Source organism: Ornithodoros turicata, unplaced genomic scaffold (assembly GCF_037126465.1).
Source record: "Ornithodoros turicata isolate Travis unplaced genomic scaffold, ASM3712646v1 Chromosome33, whole genome shotgun sequence".
In the NCBI taxonomy this organism is placed as follows: domain Eukaryota; kingdom Metazoa; phylum Arthropoda; class Arachnida; order Ixodida; family Argasidae; genus Ornithodoros; species Ornithodoros turicata.
The window spans coordinates 1545295-1567428 of NW_026999359.1; the positions used below are offsets into that span (position 1 = coordinate 1545295).

The following is a 22134-nucleotide window of genomic DNA, read 5'->3' on the forward strand; positions in this document are numbered from 1 at the left end:
GACAACAACAACTGGTTTATTGGACACGATCGCTTAGGTTGCTATAGGTCGCGCGCTCTGCGCTATCTTCCTCATTGTCGATGCTGACGATATGCTACATAACCCCCCTCCAGAGACGGCGAAGAGGCATCCGACCAACGAACGTGTTTGGTCTACGGCGGAGAAGGCGACGTCAAGGGAAAGACAGCAGCGGCGAGGCGCTCGTTGTCGACGTGGGCGGGCTTCAGGCACGAATGGTCGTTGTCGGCCTGTAGATGTGTCGCACGTGATACGGAGGGAGGAACCGGGAATTTCGAAATCTTCAAGGCATAGAGAGGAGGAAGACTGCCGGAGGCTTTGGAGCTCGGCGTCCGCTTGCTGCTCTCGAGCAATGTCCTCGGAGGAACAAGTCGTGCCGTGTTTTGCGTCGATGCGGCTGAGTGCGTCAGCGGGACTATTGTCTGAGCCCTTCACATGCACGATGTTGGTGCAGAACTCCGAAAGTAAAGCTAGATGGTGCGTTTCCCGCGGGGAGTAGCGGGTGCTTGCAGATCGAAAGGCAAAAGTCAGGGGCTTGTGGTCGGTTAAGAGAGTGAACTTCCTGCCTTCGAGAAAGAAACGAAATTGGCGTACGGCCAGGTACGCTGCCAGGAGCTCTCTTCCGAAGGCGCTGTACTTGACCTCTGCCGGTTTGAGGGCCTTCGAGAAAAACGCTATGGGGCACCAGACGTCATCGATTTTCTGCTGGAGAACAGCGCCTACTGCAACTCCTGAGGCGTCGACCATTAGGACTGTTGGGGCTTCGTGCTGATAGTGGTGAAGGAGTGTCGCGTGAGAAAGACTGGCCTTGATACCATGGAAAGCCTGGCGGGCTGGTTCGGTCCACGTCAGAGTACGCGCACCGTGGTGGGCGCCGCGGAGGAGTTCTTCCAGCGGGCGTAGTGTGTGGGCGCAGTGCGGAATAAAACGTCAATAAAAATTGATGAGCCCGAGGAAACGTCTGAGCTGGCGGAAAGATTGGGGCTTCGGGTATTTCACGATCGCTTCGAGCTTGGCGGGAAGAGGCGCGATGCCGTCACTCGAGACCATGTGGCCGAGGAATTCCAGCGACGATTGCCCGAACTCGCATTTCTGTATGTTCATGACAATACCGTGGTCTGCCAGACGGGTGAAAACGAGACGCAAGTGCGCGAGATGCTCTTCAAGAGACGAGCTGGCAACCAAAATGTCGTCGATGTACGCAAAGGTAAAATGAAGGCCGCGAAGGACGCTGTCGATAAATCTTTGAAACGTTTGAGCGGCGTTCCGCAATCCAAACGGCATACGATGAAATTCAAAAAGACCAAATGGGGTGGTGATAGCCGTCTTAGGGATATCTTCTCATGCAACGGGGATTTGATGATATGCCTTCATTAGATCTATCTTGGAGAAGAACTACTTCCCGTGCAGATTTGCGGCAAAGTCGTGGAGTCTGGGCAGAGGATATCGGTCTGGCACAGTAGCTAGGTTGAGTGCGCGGTAGTCGCCACATGGTCTCCAGTCGCCTGTCTTCTTGGGGACCATGTGGAGCGCTGAAGACCAACTACTCGAAGAAGGGCGAGCGATGCCGATTGAGAGCATATGCTCGAATTCCTGCTTGGCGATGCACAGCTTCTCCGGAGGCAACGGCCGTGTCTTCGCTGAAACAGGCGGTCCCGTGGTTTGAATATAGTGGACCAGGTCGTGCTGCACGGGTCGCGTCCAGTTCGGAGAGCGCGTGAGGGAGGGGAATTGGTCAAGCAGCCCGGTGGAGGGAGACTTTAGGTGGGCTAGAGCCGAGCCAAACAGCGGCAAACGAGGAGAAGCAGGTATCGCTGCAACGGCAAGAGACGTGGTAGAGTCGCGGAGGAGGCGGCGAGAAACGTCCACAGTGAGTCGAAAGTGATGCAGGAAGTCTGCCCCAAGAATGGCGTCCTTAACTGCTGCCACAAGGAAAACCCAGCGAAAGGATCGCCGGAGGCCCAGATTTAGCGAAAGGGACTTCTGTTGGTAGACCGGTATGCCAGTGTGATTGACTGCCAGCAGGTGAAACAGAGGTTTCCGAAAACGGTCAGCAGGGGAGGCTGGCAAAACGCTGACGTCAGCTCCCGTATCGACGAGGAAACGTATCCTGGATTGCCGGTCTTGGACGTAGAAGAGGCGACTTTCTGTAAACTGTGGAGCAACGGAGGTCGCCATCAGCGTTGCCAGGCCGCGTTTTCCGGCCATGCGCAAGGCTTCAGGCACTTGCGAGCCGCATCGCCAAAGGTCTCATGATACCAGCAGAATCCAGAGCTGTTGGAATTGTCGCGAACTGGTGAGGCACTGCGGCGACGTGAGCGGTTAGAGGAACGTGGCCGTTGGGGCCTTCGTCTGAGAGCGCGGCGAGACAGGGCAGAAACCATACTGGAGAGGTTTCGCACTTCGGCGCGAAGCTCCTCGATTTGCTGCTGACTCGAAAATGAAGGGAGAGGCGCGGAGGGAGCCTGCTGAGAAAGGGCAGAAACAGCTGCGACGGAAGGGCCTGTGACCTCCATGATTTTGTCAGCGTGCTGTGCGAGCTTGGAAAGGGAAAGGCTTGAAGCTGTGGTCAAAATCATTTGAACTTGCGGCGGCAAGCGTTGCATGAAGAGTTCGCGTAGCAGCGAATCGTCGAACGTTGCTGCACGGTCACCAATCAGAGCTTGCATGGCCCTCAGTAGCTGGGAAGGCCGCCGATCGCCTAACTCCTCGGCTGTGAGCAGTTGTTGCAGCCGCTTGCGCTCAGACGCCGTCGTACGTTGGAGAATAGCGTCTTTGAGCTGGTCGTAGGGGCTGTCAGCCTGTGGGCTGGATAGAACGTCGCCTACCTCCAAGGCGATGTCTGGAGGCAGAACAGCGACAATGTGTCGGTACTGCGTCGCCTGAGTTGTAATACCTGCCAGCTGAAATTGTGCTTCGGCTTGCAAAAACCAGATCTTCGGGTTGAAGGTCCAGAAAGGGGGAAGCCGCACGGCGACGTGTGCCACGGGTGGTACAGAGGAAGAGCTGGCCATATCAGGAGGTGGAAGGGTAGCGGAAGGCTGATCAGAAGGCGGGCTCGTGCCGAACATCGGCGGGTGTTCCGGGTCACCAAATATGTAGGAGCCCGAGAGGGATGAAGTGAACGGCCCGAGTGACAACAACAACTGGTTTATTGGACACGATCGCTTAGGTTGCTATAGGTCGCGCGCTCTGCGCTATCTTCCTCATTGTCGATGCTGACGATATGCTACACTAGGTAAGTGATGGTGAAATTACAAGGTGGAAAAGAGTTAAACGAGAACTAAAAACGTATCTATAACTTTGCAGAACGTGCGGTACGAACTCCTTCCCATAACCAATGGCCATAAAACATTACATACTTTTAAAAACTGAAACACAGATATGGTATAAGTGCAGGGGTGTGCACTCACAGAGCCACTTGTTGTGCCTCGCTATTCACAAGGCATCCAAATACACGGGGCGAACACAGCATTTCATTTGATATTAATTCTGTTGCACTCTTCCCATATCCGCACCCCTCGGAATTCGGTAGTGTGGCTGCTTTTCTATCGTTCTGCCGCTCTCCAAACGCCACTGCAGGCCGCTGGATAATGCGCTGACTAATGCGGTTGGACCTTAAAACACGAGGTGAACGGCATCTGAGGCAGACTTCCTCTGGTGCACTATGTGGTGTTGGGTGAACACAGGCGCCGTCTGCTGGTGCTGTTGTGGTCTGACGCTTATCACAAAAATGCTATGGAACTGCGGTTTGCACGTAAAAGAAAAAGCGCTTACCAGCAGTAACGTTTCTGAGCATCCGGGCTCAATTGCCCCGGTTTTTCAGGATTCAGCACATGGATCTGCATATATCTCTCGCTGCACGCAAACTGGGCATGGGATAACGTGTTGTTATTACACTGAGCAGAGCCTGTAAACAAAAATTATAGTACATGTAAGATGGCCCAACCAACATACAGGAAGAATTTCAGAAGGTCGTACGCTGTACGTGAAGGAACCCCAGTAAACTGCTACTAGATGCCCAGTGCTAAGAAATGCTGCTACGGCATTGCACCGCGGTAGCCATTATATTATTGCTCTGCTTGTAGGTTTCTGCGCAGCAGAAGAGGGCGAGGATGTAAAATCGAGTTTTACCGTTCCACGTCATAACAGCGGAAAGGTAAACAGTGGGAAACGCGCCATACGCAACGTGTGTTTTCCGTTTTGTTAGGGGGATACGGTGTTTCATACCTTCTGTATTTTTTTACTGTACTTCGTCGTACCTGAAATGTGTGTAACGCTCTTCGTTTCTGAAACACATACAGATGAGATCATCGTGGGAAAACGCGGTTAACATCCAAGTTGCTTGAAGCCGCCACATCTTCTGTGGGGAGGGCAGCGGAGTGTTAATGTGATTGCGTGCTGTGCAGTCTTTTATGGCGGCCAGGGAAGATAGAAAATGCTACTTTGTGCGCGCCGCAAAGCAGCATGATAACTTTTTGGAACACTGCTGTGTCGTGCTATGGTTTAACCCGGCTGACGCGGCTGCCGTGCACACCGGGAGTGCCGTTCTTCCTCCTCTACCTCTGCATGTTGCAGTTTCGTAATGCTTCAAGGCACGCTAGTTCCCATAAGCACTCGTGCACTCAATTTTTGAGGACAGACAACACTCGAGTAAAGAAAATTTGTGCGAAACCGTGCTCCATTATGGTGTTATGAAAATTACACCTAAAAAGCCGTGCGCCATGCACGTTATTACACATTTAAAGGTGTGAAAAGATAGAGAGTGTAAGGTACCGCACGGACTTGCAAAGAAGAGGTTGCGTTACCTATGCACGTACTAGTTGGCAAGGTACCATTCGCTGCTACCCTCTGACTCTGAGGAAGGAATGCGCCAGAGCGTCTTCCGTAGACCTTTGCCCAGCCCTGTGCGTTGTTACGCGCTTCAGTAGCGAGACAAATGCGAAATAGTACAAGTGGGAAGCTTTACCTCCTGAATAGAAGACTGCAGTGTGAAAATCTTAGGTATCTCTCAATAATCATTTTCGCAGTACGTAACCAATACTGTAATGTGATGTAATATGATGTGAGCCACTGGAAAGCTGCGCACTATCTGCGAGAGGATGGTCTGTCGACTACAAACACGGCGTCGACGCTTCTATGTGTTTCCTTTTCTTACAAAATAACTACAATGAATAAAGTAAATGCACATTGTATGTGAAATATGTGCAGCCATCGGCAGCAACATCGAATATGGAAGAACGTGATCGTGTGCGAGAATCAATTATTATTTTTTCCCCTCTGTTGAGATGAAACGCGTATTCTACATAAGGAGTGTTGTGTTTGGTTCCCGATTGCACTGTTCCTTATTCTTCTGCGCATCCTTGTGATTTGGTAAGATGACGCACTTCCCTTGTTTCTTTCTCTTCTTTCCTGCCACTCTGTAGCTGAGGGCTCGTTTAATGCAAGTGGGAATGTAAAACATAGCCGAGAAAAAGAAAGCGAGGCCCCCCGATAAAACACTTTTTCTCAGTTTAATTTCTTGCTTGCATATTGATCTCATTTTGATTGTGATTTCGTTTCGTTGACATTCAGCTTGACAGTCTGGCGATCCTCCTCGATTTCAACTACCATTAAGTCCCACTGCAATGTCCCAATGTAATGATTTTGATCGCCGGTGGGATATTTATCACTGGACTTACAAAGACTACTGTTGTCCCAAGCCTCGTATTATGTGTTATCCCTGCTTCATTCTTCTTTTATTGTACTTACAGAACGACTTGGACGTTCCACATTGAGTCTCAACTTTCCGAGTGAACCCATGCAAAAAGTCTTCGGAATCGCATCCTTGTTGTTTCAGCGTGTCCTGAAGACAATTCTGGCTGTACTGCATCATACTGGAAAACATCGTGCAGAAATAGCTGTTAAACTACAGGGGCACGTAACATCGGTTCGCCACGAATGAACAACGCAGTTAGCTGCGCACGAGCGAATAAGCAGCTTTTTCCGCCAGTTTGGAAGCGGCAAGTAGTATTCTGTCATACCAAAACTACGGCAGGGCGAAACTACGACATGGACCCCTGGGCCCTGCCCTGAGCCCTGCGCGTATTTTTCCCCGCGCGGCGCGTGTGTGGAGGGTTGTCCACATGCTTATCGGCGGGGGGAGGGCTGCATGCGCGCTTACCCTCACATTTTTCAGCCTGGGTCGACTTCTTTCGACATTTTTGAGGCTTGGCCAACTTAGGTCTCGTATTTGTTCCCGCACCCGCCGGTCGGCGCTCGGGTGGAGGCGCTTACCGGTTTTTCAGCTACAACAGGTGTGCAGTAGGCTGTTTACATGCAAAGGATAGCCATACACAAAAGTACAAGCGAAAATATATTTATTAAAGTCATTACTGTTAGGAATTATGTTATGACTCTGCGTGAAGGAGAAAAACCTGGCCCAAAGGGGAGAGCTGCGTGCGCGCTTACCGTCTCACATTTTTCAGCCTGGACCGACTTCTTTCGACATTTTTGAGCCTAGGGCGACTTGGGTCGCGTATTTTTTCCCGCACGCGCCGGGGGGCGCTCGGGTGGAGGCACTTACCGGTGGGTGGGCGTGGCCGGAGGGCTGCGTGCGCACTTACCAGCTCACATTTTTCAGCCTGGGTCGCCTTTCGTCATTTTTCAATCTGTGTCGACTTCAATCATATTTTTTTTCCAGCTACATCAGGTGTGCAGTAGGCTCTTTACATGCAAAGGATAGCCATACACGAAAGTACAAGTGAAAATATATTTATTAAAGTCAATAGTGCTAGGAATTATGCTGTGATTCTGTGTGGAGGAGAAAACCCCAGCCAAAAAACCTGAAGCAGAAGAAACACAATACACGTAAGAAAGAAATACTTATTACAGGTAAGATACAATAGCATTGAATAGGTATCACAGATCAAACACAATATTTTTATTAACTGTAATCATACACGCATGTTTTCAGTGAATCAGAAGAGAGAGCACATTTCAATCAAAGAAGATGTTCTTAACCAATACGATCACAATCAAAATTAGTTTTATTATAAAAAGCCTGAGATGTGAGAACACGATACATGTAAGTAATTTCGAGCGCCATAGGGAATCTAAGTTTCATATTCCAACATGACACAAATTTAATTAATCAATTTCTATTGAAGTGAATAGTGCAGACATAAGGAAATAATTCGAATCCACATATAGCATGAACATAGAACCAATCATCCAACATGTAGGGAAATAGCAAAACGAGAAACGATCACCACATTTAATCAAAGAAGATATTCTTAATCAATATGATTGTAAACAAAATTATAAGTTGTGCTATAAAAAGTCTAATATTCCTATACGTGAGAACCATCAGTGCAACAGCGGGAAGTTCTGATAGTTGTATGTAATTAGCTGTGAACAGCGGAGACCCTGGAAGACTATGGGACACGAACACAAGAGAAAATAAAATCTATGCCACTACAAAGAAGTTATTCTTAATCAAAACAGCAGAGGAGAATAATTTATCATTTTAATTATCATAAAATCATCCTCGTGACACATCTAATCGAACACACAATAACACTATACAATTTGAACACTATACAATTTTCATTCTAAGAGACACTACAAACCTTGCTTTGTTTTATGAATCCAACACAGAAAATAGATATGTTAAAAATGAGCTTCACCACATAGCACGCTCCTAGCCAACAACCAGCTCTGATGATATCTGCCCTGATTTGTAGAAGATGGGTGCCGTTAGATGTATGGAAGAACATGGAACAAGAACGACAAGAACACAAGAAGAAATAAAATCTATACCACTACAAAGAAGATATTCCTAATCAATATGATCACAATCAAATTACATGTGAGAACCATCATTGCAATAGACGTAAGGAAATAACAAGAAACAACACAATCAACAGCTACAATTAATAGAAAGCCAAACCTGCACACCATCCAACACATAGAGAAATAATAGCTAATCAATCTATCAAACCCGGCGTCGGAAAATTGGCGCCCCCATCGCCCGGCAGCAGCCGCAGTAGCCCCCTCCTGCATTCACGGTTGGGTCGCCGCAGGAGGGAGATCCCCACGTATAGCTGTGCGTGGCTTTCCCGTGTCTGGGGAAAGGGGGATCCTGGCGATTGAGTGGACCTGGAGGTTGTTTAGGACCCTTCGGGGCCCCTCTGGGAGAGCAACACACCGCTTTGGCCCCTGCTTCCCATAGTCGAGTGGTCCTGGAAGGCCCGGCCAGGATTATTCAGCTAGTCGCCATCCACCTTTTCATTGCTTTCTCTTTATCTTCCCTCCTCCTCGCTTCCTTCCACTTTTCATCATCTTTGGCGGCAAGGGTCAACCTTGGGCAGTTCTTTTCACTCTCCAGAAAGCTGCACTTGGGTATCATGCAGAGGTACCTGCTACTGCGTGATGCGCGGTCCCCTGGTTGGACTCCGTGGTGGGCGGCAGGACATCTGTACCGAATGTCATTCATTATTTTCTATGGACACAATCACCTAAAAAAAACCCGATCGGCGCCCGAAGAGGAGCCGCACCGAAGAACGAACATTGCATTTCTCTGACCTAAGTTGTCCGGAACCTTGGTTTGCCAAGTTCCTGATTCTTCACTCAGATGACGAGACCAAACAACTATCTAAAGTATCTCCTTTTCTTGTTGCTAGGGCACTCGAACACGTAATAGGAAAGTCGTTTCAGGCCAAGAAACTGAGCTCAGCAGATATTCAGGTAGAGGTCAATAATAAACAACAAAGTACAGCACTGCAATCTCTAAAGAAGATCGGGGAGATACCTGTTTCAGTTACAACCCACCGAACACTGAACACCGTTAAGGGAGTCATTTCCGAAGAAGAGTTAATCGTCTGCAGCGAAACTGAAATCGAAGAGGGCTTGCAAGAGCAAGGCGTCGTGTCTGCCAAACGGATAATTATGCGGAGAGATGGCAAGGAGATCAATACAAAGCACATCATCCTGTCGTTTAAGCTGCACACACTTCCTTCTACCATCAAAGCCGGTTAAGTCAATTGTCATGTCAGACCATTTATTCCTAATCCTCGTCGCTGTTTCAAATGCCAGCGGTTTGGGCACAACTACCAAGTCTGTGGAGGACAGTTGGTGTGTCCCAGATGTGCTGGCAAAGAGCATACTCCTGAATCATATAACAAAAGACTTCCACTGTGCTAACTGTGAGGGGGGCACCCTGTCTATTCTCGGTCCTGCCCACGGTGGAAAGAAGAAAAAGAAATATTGAAAATAAAAACAGAGCAGAAGTTAAACTATAAAGCTGCACGAGCACAGCTCGAGTTCAGAAAGAAAGGAAGTTTTTCCGACATGGTGCGTAGGGGAGTGGCGCCACAGACCTGTTTTTCGGGTTCTGAGTCCCCACTCTACACTCCCCAACCTCAGAAGGCTGTCTTCTGTGTCTTCTGCCGTGACGGAGGCCAGCCGTTCAACTGGCCAGAAAGAAACAGCCACGGCCTCCACTAAGGTCGATGGCACACAGTCAGTTTGGGACGGGGTCGTAAAAACCCCTTCCTAAAAAGGCACCCAGGAGGTCAACGATGACGACTGCATGTCGCAGAAGTCATCGTCGAGCCTCCCCAGCATTCCTCCACAAGGGAAGGAAAAACGAGAGAAAGGACGAGGAAGGGGTTTCAAAGGGAATGACCAACAGAAACAACCCCCGCGAAGGGTCCAACCCCCTAAATGGTACAAGTCTTTTCTAGTAGGTGTCACTAAGTGCTGCGCTTTCTTTTCCTCCTTTTTAGTGTGACCGCTATGAACCACTTCCTCCAGTGGAACTGCCGGGGTTTAATTTCTAACTTAGACGACATTAACGATCTCTTTGACAAGTACAATGCAGCATGTTTCTGCCTCCAAGAAACATATTTAAACACACATACACCAAATCCAATTCGTAGACAAAATGTATTTCGAAGAGATCGAACAGACGCCACTCGCGCATCTGGTGGCGTGGCTATCGTCACACGAGGAACTGTTCCGTCCAAAGAAGTCCACTTCGTTACAAACTTGGAAGCCGTAGCCGTGCAGATGTGTCTGGACAGAATTGTTACCATCTGCTCGGTCTATTTGCCACCATCAGCAAGTTTTGCACAGAGAGATATAGAACACTTAATCAGGCAACTTCCAACTCCATTTATACTCTTAGGCGACTTTAATGCCCACAATCCGCTTTGGGGCAGTACAAGAACCGACGGCCGAGGGAAAATGTTGGAAAGGGTCTTGTTATCAACCTCCATCTGTCTTTTAAATACAGGAGCACCTACGTATGTCCACTGTTCAAGTCAGTCTTTCTCGGTCTTAGATTTATCACTTTGCAGTCTATGTCTATATCAAGATATAGAATGGAGCGTGCAAGAAAACCCACTTGGGAGTGATCACTTTTCAGTGATCCTGAAATATATGTGTGCAGTCAATAGTCTGACAGCATGCCCCCCCAGATGGAAGCTCCAACATGCTGACTGGAATGCTTTCTCTAAAAAATGTGACCTGTCGTTAATCCCTGTGGAGAGGATGACGATTGAAGAGGCCAACAATGTAATTACTAACGTCATCCTCGATGCAGCAACGCAATCCATTCCTGAGACTTCTGGTCGTCTAGCGAAACGATCGAAGCCATGGTGGAACAGCGAGTGCAAGGAAACTCGTAAACTTCAAAATCGTGCGTGGGGTACATTTCGGAGGTACCCCACATCACAAAATCTTCCTTTGTTTAAAAAGGCGAGAGCCAAGGCCAGATGGACGCGGAAACAAGCAAAGCGTTCATCTTGGCACAACTTCATGTCTTCTCTATCTCACAGTACCCCATCCAAAGTAGTGTGGGACAGACTTCGCAAAATCAGAGGAGAACACCGCAGTTATACAATCCCTCTTTTAGAAGTCAACGGGCAGGTAACGGGCAGGTGTGCGGAAGCCTACAAGAACAGGCGGATGCGCTCGGACAACATTTTGAATGCATCTCTGATTCATCCCATTACAGTCCCGAATTTCTTAGAGTAAAAAGAAACGCTGAGAAACGAAAAATTCCGATGAGTGGTGGTGATGAGTACGTATACAATCAGCCGTTCACGATGGTGGAGCTTCAGCGATCCAGCTAAAGCCACTGCCCCGGGCCCAGACAGAGTAACCTACTCTATGCTGTGCCACTCATCTGATGACTTAAAAAAATTGTTGCTCCTTTCCTTTAACCGCGTTTGGGCAGAGGGAACGTTACCAGTATTATGGAAGACTGCGACTGTCATTCCCCTTCTCAAGCCAAGAAAGGAAGCATCGAATCCAGCCAGTTACAGACCTATCGCCCTTACGAGTTGTATTGGGAAGACGTTTGAGCGAATGGTCAATAACCGGCTGGTTCATCATCTGGAAGAAAATAATTGCCTTTCTGAATTTCAATGTGGTTTTCGAACAGGGTGTTCCACTACGGATCACATTGTTCGGCTAGAAACCACTATCCGTGAAGCCTTCGCCAGAAGACAATATTGCTTATCTCTTTTCTTTGATTCAGAGAAAGCGTATGACACTGCGCGACGACACGGTATTCTGCAGGATCTTTACTCTTTTGGCGTGGAGGGCAGGCTCCTTAGATGCATTTCAAACTTCCTCCAGCACATATCCTTTAGAGTGCGACTGGGAACCACTCTATGCCGCCCCTTCGTACAAGAGAATGGTGTCCCGCAGGGATCCGTTCTCAGTGTTGTTTTATTTAATGTGAAAATCAACTCTGTGACCAATGTCATCCCAGCCTCCATATCTTTCTTCATGTACGTGGATGACATTCAAATATATTGTTGCTCCACGAACCTGTCAATATGCGAACGACAGATGAAGATGGCCATCAACATTATGGCCAAGTGGTCTTCATCAAATGGATTCAAATTCTCAGCTGAGAAAACTGTGTGTGTCCATTTCTCTAGGATTAGAGGACTGTTCGCACCACTTACGCTTGAGCTTAACCGACAAGTAATCCTTGTTCAACCAGAAGCCAAATTTCTTGGCATTACTTTCGACTCGAAGCTGACCTTCAAGGCTCATATCCAAAACCTAAAGATAAAGTGTGTCAAGTCACTAAACATTTTAAAAATCATTTCTCACAGATCTTGGGGTGCAGACAAGGAAACACTTCACCAAGTATATACTGCATGTATTCGTTCCAAAGTGGATTATGGGTCCTTTGTCTACGGTTCTGCTCGAGAGTCTGTGCTGAAAGCCCTGGACCCTGTCCATCACCAGGGGCTCAAACTCGTGCTCTGCGCCTTCCGAACGTCACCTGTACAGAGTCTATATGTTGAATCGAAGGAATGCTCCTTCAAAAGACGGCGTTCTTATCTCGGTGCATCGTACGCACTTAGAATAAATAGTCTACCCCAAAATCCAGCCTCGACTTGCGTCAAGCACACACGCTTTAAACAGCTGTTCATTAACAAGCCCTCTGTCGTCCCTCCATTCTCTTTGCGAATTGCATCAGAGTTCGATTGCCACGGTTTCTCGTCCTGTGACCTACAAGTTGTAGAGTGTAGCAGAAAGCTCCCACCCTGGGAACCACCTCCAAGGTCTGACATCTCTTTGGCAAAATACAACAAGACAGCGCCTCATCAGTACTTCAACAAGGGCTTGCACACTTGAAAGACAGCTTTGATAACCATACTGAGATTTACACAGATGGGTCCAAGTCTAGTGCAGGAGTGACTTGTGCCATGATTTGTGGCGCGTACACAAGGTCTCATCGTATAAAAACATTTGCATCAATTTTCACTGCCGAGGTTTACGCCATTACCTTGGCTCTCAACTACATCCTTCAAGATTCTATAAAGTCTTCTGTTATATATACAGACTCCTTGAGTTCCATTAACGCAAGTTGTAGTCAGCACACAACAAAGAACTTTCTTGTGCAGCGAGCAAGATCTTTAGCGAGTCTGATAAGAACAAAGGAGTACTCCCCCATCCTATGCTGGGTGCCCAGCCACGTAGGCATCAAAGGCAATGAGTTGGCAGATCAAGCAGCTGCAGCTGCTCTCCAAAATGAGTAAGAAAAAATGTGCGCTTTCAATGATTCTGTGCACAAGGCCATACTAGAGGCCGTCCCTCCCTAACTTGATGTTGGTGTTGGGGGTCGTCGGGTTTCATCACACTTTATCGCTTGAATCCACTAGTTGATCATGTTTATTCATTGAAAATGACAAGTTTCTTTACAGATTCTGCGGTGTATTCACGCTGCTTGCTTAGAAATGATTTGTCTGAATTAATTATTGTTTTGTTTCAGGTTCGACTCATATTCGATGAATTTGACATTATGTATGCATGATGTATTAATTGTGTCATATTTGTTTCAATTGTTCGCTCGATTGAGATAAGTAAAAATAATCTCTGAGTTGGGAATGCCCGGTATTTCTGAGTTGTGTTTCACATTTGATTTTTCTGTGTGGTTCATCTATATAGAACTTTCTGCTGCAAGATATTACCAAACTTGATGTAATTAAGTTTGTTTCTCGTTTTTTGATTGAGTATTGTTGCTACCATTTAATAATTTGGACTTTCTCTAGATGTTCAATAACAATATCGCATGTGTACAAACTTAGTCGACTTCTCAACCACTTTGACATAAGATTTCCGTTTCAAGAAAAGGATACGAAAATATAGTGATCCTCGCGAATAATATTGACATCTATTTGCGCGGCACAATAAAATATATCGCCTTTGAACTATCTTATCTGACCTCTAGAACGCCCCATTTGCTGGACGAAGGAATCAGCCCCCAACCCTTTGGGTGATAAAGCATGGGAGTTGCTTCGTCTTGGTCATTTAGATAGAGACATAAAGTCTCCCGGCTTTAAGGAAAAGAGTGAAAACCGAGATGTAAACATTCCATATTTTCTATGTCTTGGATACCTCCATCAATGAAAATTGTATGTTGGTCGATTTCATGATGGTTCAATGATATATTATTTTCCTCTGTTGTTGTTTACATGTCGCCGCTTGGAGTGTTCCTCTCTTCTTCAGCGTTAAGTCTGTGCTATATTGTAATATTTCTCCTTTTGATAGATTGACTAGCTATTATTTCTCTATGTGTTGGATGGTGTGCAGGTTTGTCTTTCTATTAATTGTAGCTGTTGATTGTGTTTTTTCTCGTTATTTCCTTACGTCTATTGCATGATGGTTCTCACATGTAGGAATATTTATAATACAACTTGTAATTTGATTGTGATCATATTGATTAGGAATATCTTCTTTGTAGTGGTATATATTTTATTTCCTCTTGTGTTCATGTCCCATAGTCTTCCAGGGTCTCTGCTGTTCACAGTTAATTACATACAACTATCAGAATTTCCCGCTATTGCACTGATGGTTCTCACGTATAGGAATATTAGACTTTTTATAACACAACTTATGATTTTGTTTATAATCATATTGATTAAGAATATCTTCTTTGATTAAATGTGGTGATCGTTTCTCGTTTTGATATGGTGTAGCTATTATTTCCCTACATGTTGGATTATTGGTTCTATATTATTGCTATGTGTTGATTCGAATTATTGCCTTATGCCTGCGCTATTCACTTCAATAGAAATTGATTAATTAAATGTGTGTCATATTGGAATATTAAACTTAGCTTCCATATTATGCTCGAAATTACTTACATCTATCAGGTTCCCACATCTCAGACTTTTTATAATAAAACTTGTAGTTTTGATTGTAATCGTATTAAGAACATCTTTGATTAAATGTGCTACTGCATTTTAATTTCAGAATTTAAGGACTGGATATAATTAATAAATTATGTATATTATTCACATGTACTGCCTTGCGTTTTTGTTTCTTCTGTTACAGGTCGTGAAGTTTTCTCGGCTGGGTTTTTCTCCTTCACCTGATCGGCATCACAATTGGCACAATTCCCAGCACTATTGGCTTTAATAAATATATCTCAACTTGATTGGCATTACAATTGGCATTGACAAATATATTTTCACTTGTACTTTTTGTGTATGACCCTTCTTTGCATGTCTCTGCATGTTATAAGCGCGCGGACAACCTCCGCACACGCGCCGCGCGGGGAAAAATACGCGCAGGGCTCAGGGGCAGGGCCCAGGGGTCCAGGTTGCTGAGTGGACCGGCAGTAGCCTCGACATGACTGAATACTACTGCGACAAGCTACGTCAAACGACAATTCAGGAAAACGCCAATGCGTGGTTGCAAGGTTCGAACTTTCACTCTCCGGATCTCCGTCAAGCGATGTCACCTTTGTAGCACGTCAGCTTGGCTTTCACCTGAATTATCTGCCTCAAGTGCAGGGCCGGACAAATCAGTCATGATTCCTGTCTCCTCAAGCGTTTCTAAGTCACTCATCCAGTGAAACACGAGGTGGGCGGTATCTGTGGCAGACTTCTTCTAACACGGTGTGGGGTGAAGACAGCCTTGGTCCTCAAGAAGACTGTGGAACCGCCAGTTGTACGTGAAAAAGTCCTTACCAGCAGTACCATTTGTTCGCCTCTTTGTTCACATATTCGGGGGGAAGGACGAGGCCGTGTTCCCTCATAAAGCTTTCTTCGCAGACAGTCTGTGCAAGTGATAACGTTTTGTTCGGGCACTTTGATGCAACGTCGCCTGAAAAGGGAAATAATTATGCATGTAACGTAGCCCCAACTAACTTGTCTCCCTGCTTTCAAGAAGCCCAGTAGAAGATGCATCCAACAGTGATTACGTGGTAGTCAATTTTTCATATGACTTACGTTTTAAGTTCCTACTGTTTGAAAGATTACTGTTCTCTTGCAGACTTTTCGCGATGACCTGTCTAGAATACAGACAGGTCATGGCGAACAAGTGCATTCGTGTACATTTGTGGTCGTTGCCAGTGTTTAGGGCTTGATGCTTCTTCCGTAAAATCGTTCCTGTGCGACGCCGTTTTATTAGGAAGAGCTCAGAGTAAGTGCCCCATTACACTTGCGTCGTGCAGTTTTTTAACATGTGTTATTTTGCAGAATTCGAGAACTCCTTGTTGACATGAAAAATTTGATTGGAAGGCTTGTACAGGACATCCCGGATTAAATGAGATTCAGGACAGGTCGAGCACCCCCTCCCCCCCCCCCCCCCCAACGTTTCCCCTACGCGCTTATGAAGAACTTATACGACTTAATAGCCAGTTTGTGAATTGTGAACTGAGACACAATCGGTTTAGTGTTCACGTCTTTGCAAGTGTGCTTCCTGCAGCATATGGATGTTTATTGCATCTAAAGTATCTGTATGGTATCTGGATCCGATTGCAAACATATTTCACCAGGTTTGTACGGCTGGTCGTTTGTCTGCATTATAGTCTTTCTTAAACATAATTTTCAATCATTGCATATTCAAGCATATTGCCCCACGAAGTTACAGCAGGCTCCAACAGCTCCCAATAGAGCCCATAGTTTGACATAATTCACACAACACTGGGCACACGACCAATCAGAGTGCGACGTCGTAGATATTATGCATACCCATTGGGCCAATAAGGATCTTCAACGTTTTGCTGAACTTTCAGCCGGTCCTGGCCACCATGAACTTCTACTGGATTTCACGCCTCCCGCCGTTATACGGTATTCAAAGTAACTGAAGCGACTTTTGGCTAAAGGAAACGTTTTATTCACACAAAGCACAATCGGAGAGCACACACAGTCTCGGCCAATGAGCTTCCCACGTTGTAGATGGGCGCAGTGGTCCATATTTTACAGCCGCATCCTCGGGTACCTGAGGAGGACTGGCTACAGTACGTTTTGAGCAGTCACTTCATCTCTTGTGATATGATTGCTCTTTAGGCCTCCTGCACATCCCCAGTGCTCTGATGCTAAAGACTTTGAATCTCTGTTGCGCACTTGTGTATCTCTGTCAGGAATATATTCATCCAGTTGTGTAATTGTTACGTATATATAATGCATCATGTCTTTATAAAACGTTATTCAGATTGCTTCTTCTTTTCGTTCATCAATTCGTATAAGTAAAAAGAAAATACACCGGAATGCGTGGAGGGCATGGTAATGGGACACTGTCGGGGACAGAGTCCGGAGCAGGTATCGGGAATCCTGATCGGACCTATGTGTTCCCAGTATTGCCAAACGTGCGTAGGACCATTGCCTGCAGGCGGCACGCGCCCGGGATGCGCCCACAGCTCTAGCCAAGCTCGTGCCTATCTCGACAGGGGATTTCCTAGCCGATGAATAGGAAGGTACGGATCTGTGTCGTGGCCTGCGAGGTCCCCAGACCTGACGCCGTTAGATATCTGTCTGTGGGGATATCTCAAGGATCGCGTGTACGACCAAGAGACAACAACTCCTGACGCCCTTAAGGCGCGGATCACGGAGGTGTGCCGTGGAATCCCCGCGGCCACGTTGCGGAGGGCAACGGAGGACACAATTAGGAGATACATGCTTTGTGTGACTGAGGAAGGCGATCTTTTCGAACACCATCGGACTTCGATCGTTATTGTGAAGGGGCTCGTTATTTTATTCCCCCCACTCCGTCCAGCAATGGGGTAGAGTATCGCCTGTGGCGATGAAACTCCCCACTGTCCAAGGTCGAAAAAAAGTTTCGTTTCTTTTCGAACACCTGCTCTGAATGTACATAGTATTGTTTCGGTCATGTTAGAATACCTGCGCAATGTTCTGTAAAAAGAAGGCATACTATTTTTATCTACTCGTTTAATTCTTTGTTTGCTTGAACAAACTTCGGTTGCCAGTTTGAAAAAAGAAAGACGATGGCTTGGTTAATAGCGTTTCCTGCTTCCATTCCCAAGGTCGCGTATTCTGAACGCGGGCGGAGAGGGAAGCAATTTGTTTGAAGGCACGGATTGCTTAGGCATGCCGTCTCCTGGTGTGACTTACATACTATTCTTCCGTGTGTAAGATTCCACCCACGTTAGAGAACTCCAAGTGGGCAAAAGTAATTCACAGGCCGACTACCGTGGCGTCGGTCATGATCACCGTTGTCTCCCCTATAGTCATAAACCCCCCAATTATTACTGTCATTATTTACATGCTCGCTTGCTTCCTTCCTTTCTTGCTTGCCCTGTGCAGCATCTAGGACAAGCATCGTACCTACTGTCTCTTCGTTGGAAAAGACATAACTTGTGATACAACGCAGAGAGTGGGTGCAAATGAAAAGGTGTAAAAGAGCGGCTTCATAAATTTCATAGCCCACAACTTTTCTTTCTTTCTCATTGATTGAATAATCTCGCGCTCGTGGTTCAAGTTAAGCCGTGAGCAGTTATCTTCCGCTTCCCGTGTATTGTGTCGTTTCACGCCTAAAAAACAAAGAAGTGACCTTGCTGTTGTCCCCGCACCCGTGACAGATAACAGCATCGGCGGAACTGACGGCATCAATGCTTGTTCGTCAAGCGGCCGTGAGAAAGCGCTGCCATCAAGCGCTCTTTTTGCGCGACGGAAACTGATTCCGTCGTGGTTTCGGAACTCCGGGCCCTTTTCTGCTGGCCCGGATAAAAAAATCGTATGAGTTAGAGAGTTGCAACACACTGCATTGTTAATGCAGTGTTTAATTGTAAAATTTTAATTGTTAAATGTTTAATGCAGTGTCTCCTAATTAAAAAGTTAGAAAATTAAATTAATTAATTAATCAGTTAATTAATACTATTAAATGCTCCAGGTCCCTTGTAGCACTATGCACTTGGTTTCATTCTTCAGCGATGATTCATTATTTTTTTAAAGGTGGGGTCAATCTTAAATGGAACACCCTGTATATATATATATATATAGTTGAAATAAATGGGAGACAGAAGACGAAAGTAGGGGAAGTAACAAAAAGGGGTTCAATAAAACTTAAAAATTATAAAAGTTAGGGAGGATGACTACGTTACGGCGGAAGCTCCGCCTTCTTCAGGACGGAAGAGCTAAATGTTTTTTTTTTATTGCGTGTTAGCGCCGCGAAGCAACTGTGGCTATGAGCGGTGTACAGATGTGGACAGACGGAGAGAGGACAGCAGGAAGGAGAGGGGGATTAGTGTGCGTCCTGGGCCGACTTCAGGGGGAACTGTGCCGACATTCGTCTGGAAAGTCTTCGGAAAACCCAGGGAAAACGTCAGACAGCACAGCCGGCGGTAGGATTCGAACCCACCCCCTCCCAGTCTACAGCACGACCTTGGTTACCACCAACGAGCGGACGCCCACTCGGCCATGTCGCTCGTGGAAGAACTAAATGTGGCCACGAGGCTGATAATAAGCCTTATCAACCTCGTGGCCACATTTAGCTCTTTCGTAGAATAGAAGCAGAATTTAGCTCTATTGCAGAATAAAAGACATAAATGTTGATTTCAAATTTTTCTACTAATATTGGAACGATAATGGCAGCCAGCAGACGCAACTGCGGTTGTAGGATGTGGCAACTTCATCGCTGGAGTTAGAAACACGACTGTTGAAACATGCCGTGCAACATGAGTTATGCCCACGGCATTCTTGTTATTTGATACTCACAGACTGGCTTCGATGTTCCACAGTCAGCGTTGATGTCCTTGAAGAACCGCTCAAGAAGAAACGTCTCATCGCATCTTTGTCTTTCGAGTATTTCCGGAACACAAGTCTTGCTGTATTCCATAACACTAGAAGAGATAAGACCTATAAGTAATGTCCGAATTTACTGGGACATTCTGACGCCATCTCATGACATCCCTTGATTGAGTCACGCAGAATAAGCAGCACAGTCAACTGCACAGGAGAGATGGAACAGTTTTTCCCGGCATTCGAAGCGGCAAGCTACCTCAAACGTAGATCCAGATAATTCGGAAACAGCCAATTTGCGTGGTGCTAGGAACTTGACTATTATTAGGAATAATTTACCTTCTGACAACATGGACAGAACCCTCGCTGCCTTGGGTTCATGTCTAGTTTAGCGGCGCCACTCGATTTCAAACTTGGATGGGATTTCGCATGGTGCATCGTAATCCAGAATAATCAAGCGGCGGTCGGTTCCACAAATTCCTCCAGAGGTCAGTTTCCCCTGGAAAGTTTCGGCAGCGGCGACCATGTCATCTTCATACGCCCATTGTTTACCTATGACAGCTTACGCACACCTCGCACTCTTCCCAGCATGCCTTTCGCCTGTCCGTTGCTAAGACGCACAGCAACTCCGCTATCGGACGACAGTCGGCCTCCTCCTCACGCAATTGCTCCGCGCCAAAATTGGCACTGTCTTCTGCCAGCACAGTCTCGAACAACTGCAAGGAGGGGGGGGGGGGCAGTAGCCCGGGGGGCCGGTAGCCCCCTCCGGACACTCCCCCCTCCGTGCGTAATATGCACTGACCTAACCTAACCTCACTACACTTCGTTTAGTGAGGAAAACCAGGCTTTATAGCTGATGCGTAGGAGTACCACAAATGATACCCGTCGAGATCTAGTGCTTTCATTGTGCATTCTTGGCAACGAGCGAGAGGGAACAGGGAACAGAGTGCGAGGTGTGCGTAAGCTCTCATAGGTAAACACTGGGCGCATGGAGATGACATGGTCGCCGCTGCCGAAACTTTCACGGGGAAACTGATCTCTGGAGGAATTTGTGGAACCGACCGCCGCTTGATTATTTTGGATTACGATGCACCATGCAAAATTCCATCCAGGTATGTAGATTAAAAGTTTGAAATCGAGTGGCGCCGCTAAACTAGACATGGGCCCTGCTTTGTTCACCAGACCTGTATGAGCAGCCGTGTTCACATTAACTCGGCAGAGCAGGTCCAATTGACAGTCGAGTCGGGTTGAACTCATCCCACGCGGTTTACATGAACTCTCTTCAGCGAGAGCCGATCGCAGCGACGCTCCGCGTCCAGTCGAGTCGAGCCGTGCCAGCGCAGAAAATGCGTCTCTTCGCTTCTGTTTCTGTACCCGTCTGCCCGTCCTACGTTGAGCAATTGCTGTCTCGGACGCAGCGACACGATGTACTCGATCCCGCAGCTCATTCGTTCCGAGCTGGACCAGTCGTCGTTTACATGCACTTCGCTGGTCGCGTGGAGCAAGTCAACGCGCCCCTGTTGTCGCGCTGACGCGACTCGACCCGGCGCGGAGTCAACTCGACCGAACAGCGTTTACACGAGCAAATGGAACTCCGTTCGAGCTCATGTAAACCTGGCTAGTGTGATACGTGAGGGGTGAGAGCTGCCACTGATTTGTTTGGTGTCGAGATAGAGGAGGAGCAAGCACAACAACTATGATACCGGGGTCTGTTGTGGTTGTGGAAGGCGCAAGGTGGACTACTATTCTTGGATTAGTGAATGCTGAGGACAACTCAACTCGCGGTGTCGCTCCGGCAGCACAGGGACGTAATGGTTGACTTACGTAAAGCTGAGGTTGTAGTCAGATTAGCCTGCGGAATCATTAAGCCTGGCCTCCCTGCAAATTGGCATACGATCACAGAGTACGTCAGCACACAAGCTAAGTCAGCTACTACTCCTCTGTGCCAGAGCGCCACCGCGTGTCCAGATATCCTCGGAATTCACTAGTCCAATAATAGTATACCTTACGCCGACCAGTAGCTCACCCGCTTCTACTGAATCCCCGTTCTAACAGAGCTGTTCGCATACTTGTGTATATATACCGTTTCTCTTCTGTAACAGTTAAGGGTATTTGTTCGCAACCATATCTCCCAACATCAGGAGCTCCCCAGGACTCCAACCGCGGGCCACTCTTCAACGTTTTTGTCAACGATCTCGTTATGTGTATCCAGCATTTTAACTTGCTACGGTATGCCGAGGATGTGAAATTGTTGAAAGTAGTCTCATCCCCATTGGATTGCGCCTTGCAACAAAGGGACATCGACCGTGTTATCCAGTGGTGTCGCACGAGCAAACTTCCAATCAACACATGTGTATTTCTCTCGTAAAGCCAACATAACCTGTTATAAACACTGTTCCAGCACAAATGTCATCTCCAGCGCTAACTTGGTTCGTGAGCTCGGTGGTCACGTTCTATTCGAAATGCTCCGCATTGCGCACTCTAGGACTCTGGGACATACAAAGATATTCCCGAATCCTGATGTTGTTGTATGCCCAATATAAGGTCTATGTTGACCCTCGCATCGCATACGCATCCATAATATGGAACTGTCTAAGTAACCCTCAGCGCCTAGAAGCTGACC

General features: G+C 46.9%; 1 protein-coding gene across 1 annotated transcript; it reads right to left on the reverse strand.

Annotated features, from left to right (window-relative positions):
* Positions 1 to 2195: 2195 nt before the first annotated feature.
* Positions 2196 to 3089, reverse strand: LOC135373858 (uncharacterized). Its single transcript, XM_064606912.1, has one exon. It carries the CDS (start codon positions 3087 to 3089, stop codon positions 2196 to 2198), a length of 894 nt encoding a protein of 297 aa, XP_064462982.1.
* Between the last annotated feature and the right edge of the window lie 19045 nt (positions 3090 to 22134).

Coding starts and splice junctions, on each gene's coding strand:
- LOC135373858 (XM_064606912.1), bottom strand. CDS start 3,089: ATGTTCGGCACGAGCCCGCCTTCTGATCAGCCTTCCGCTACCCTTCCA.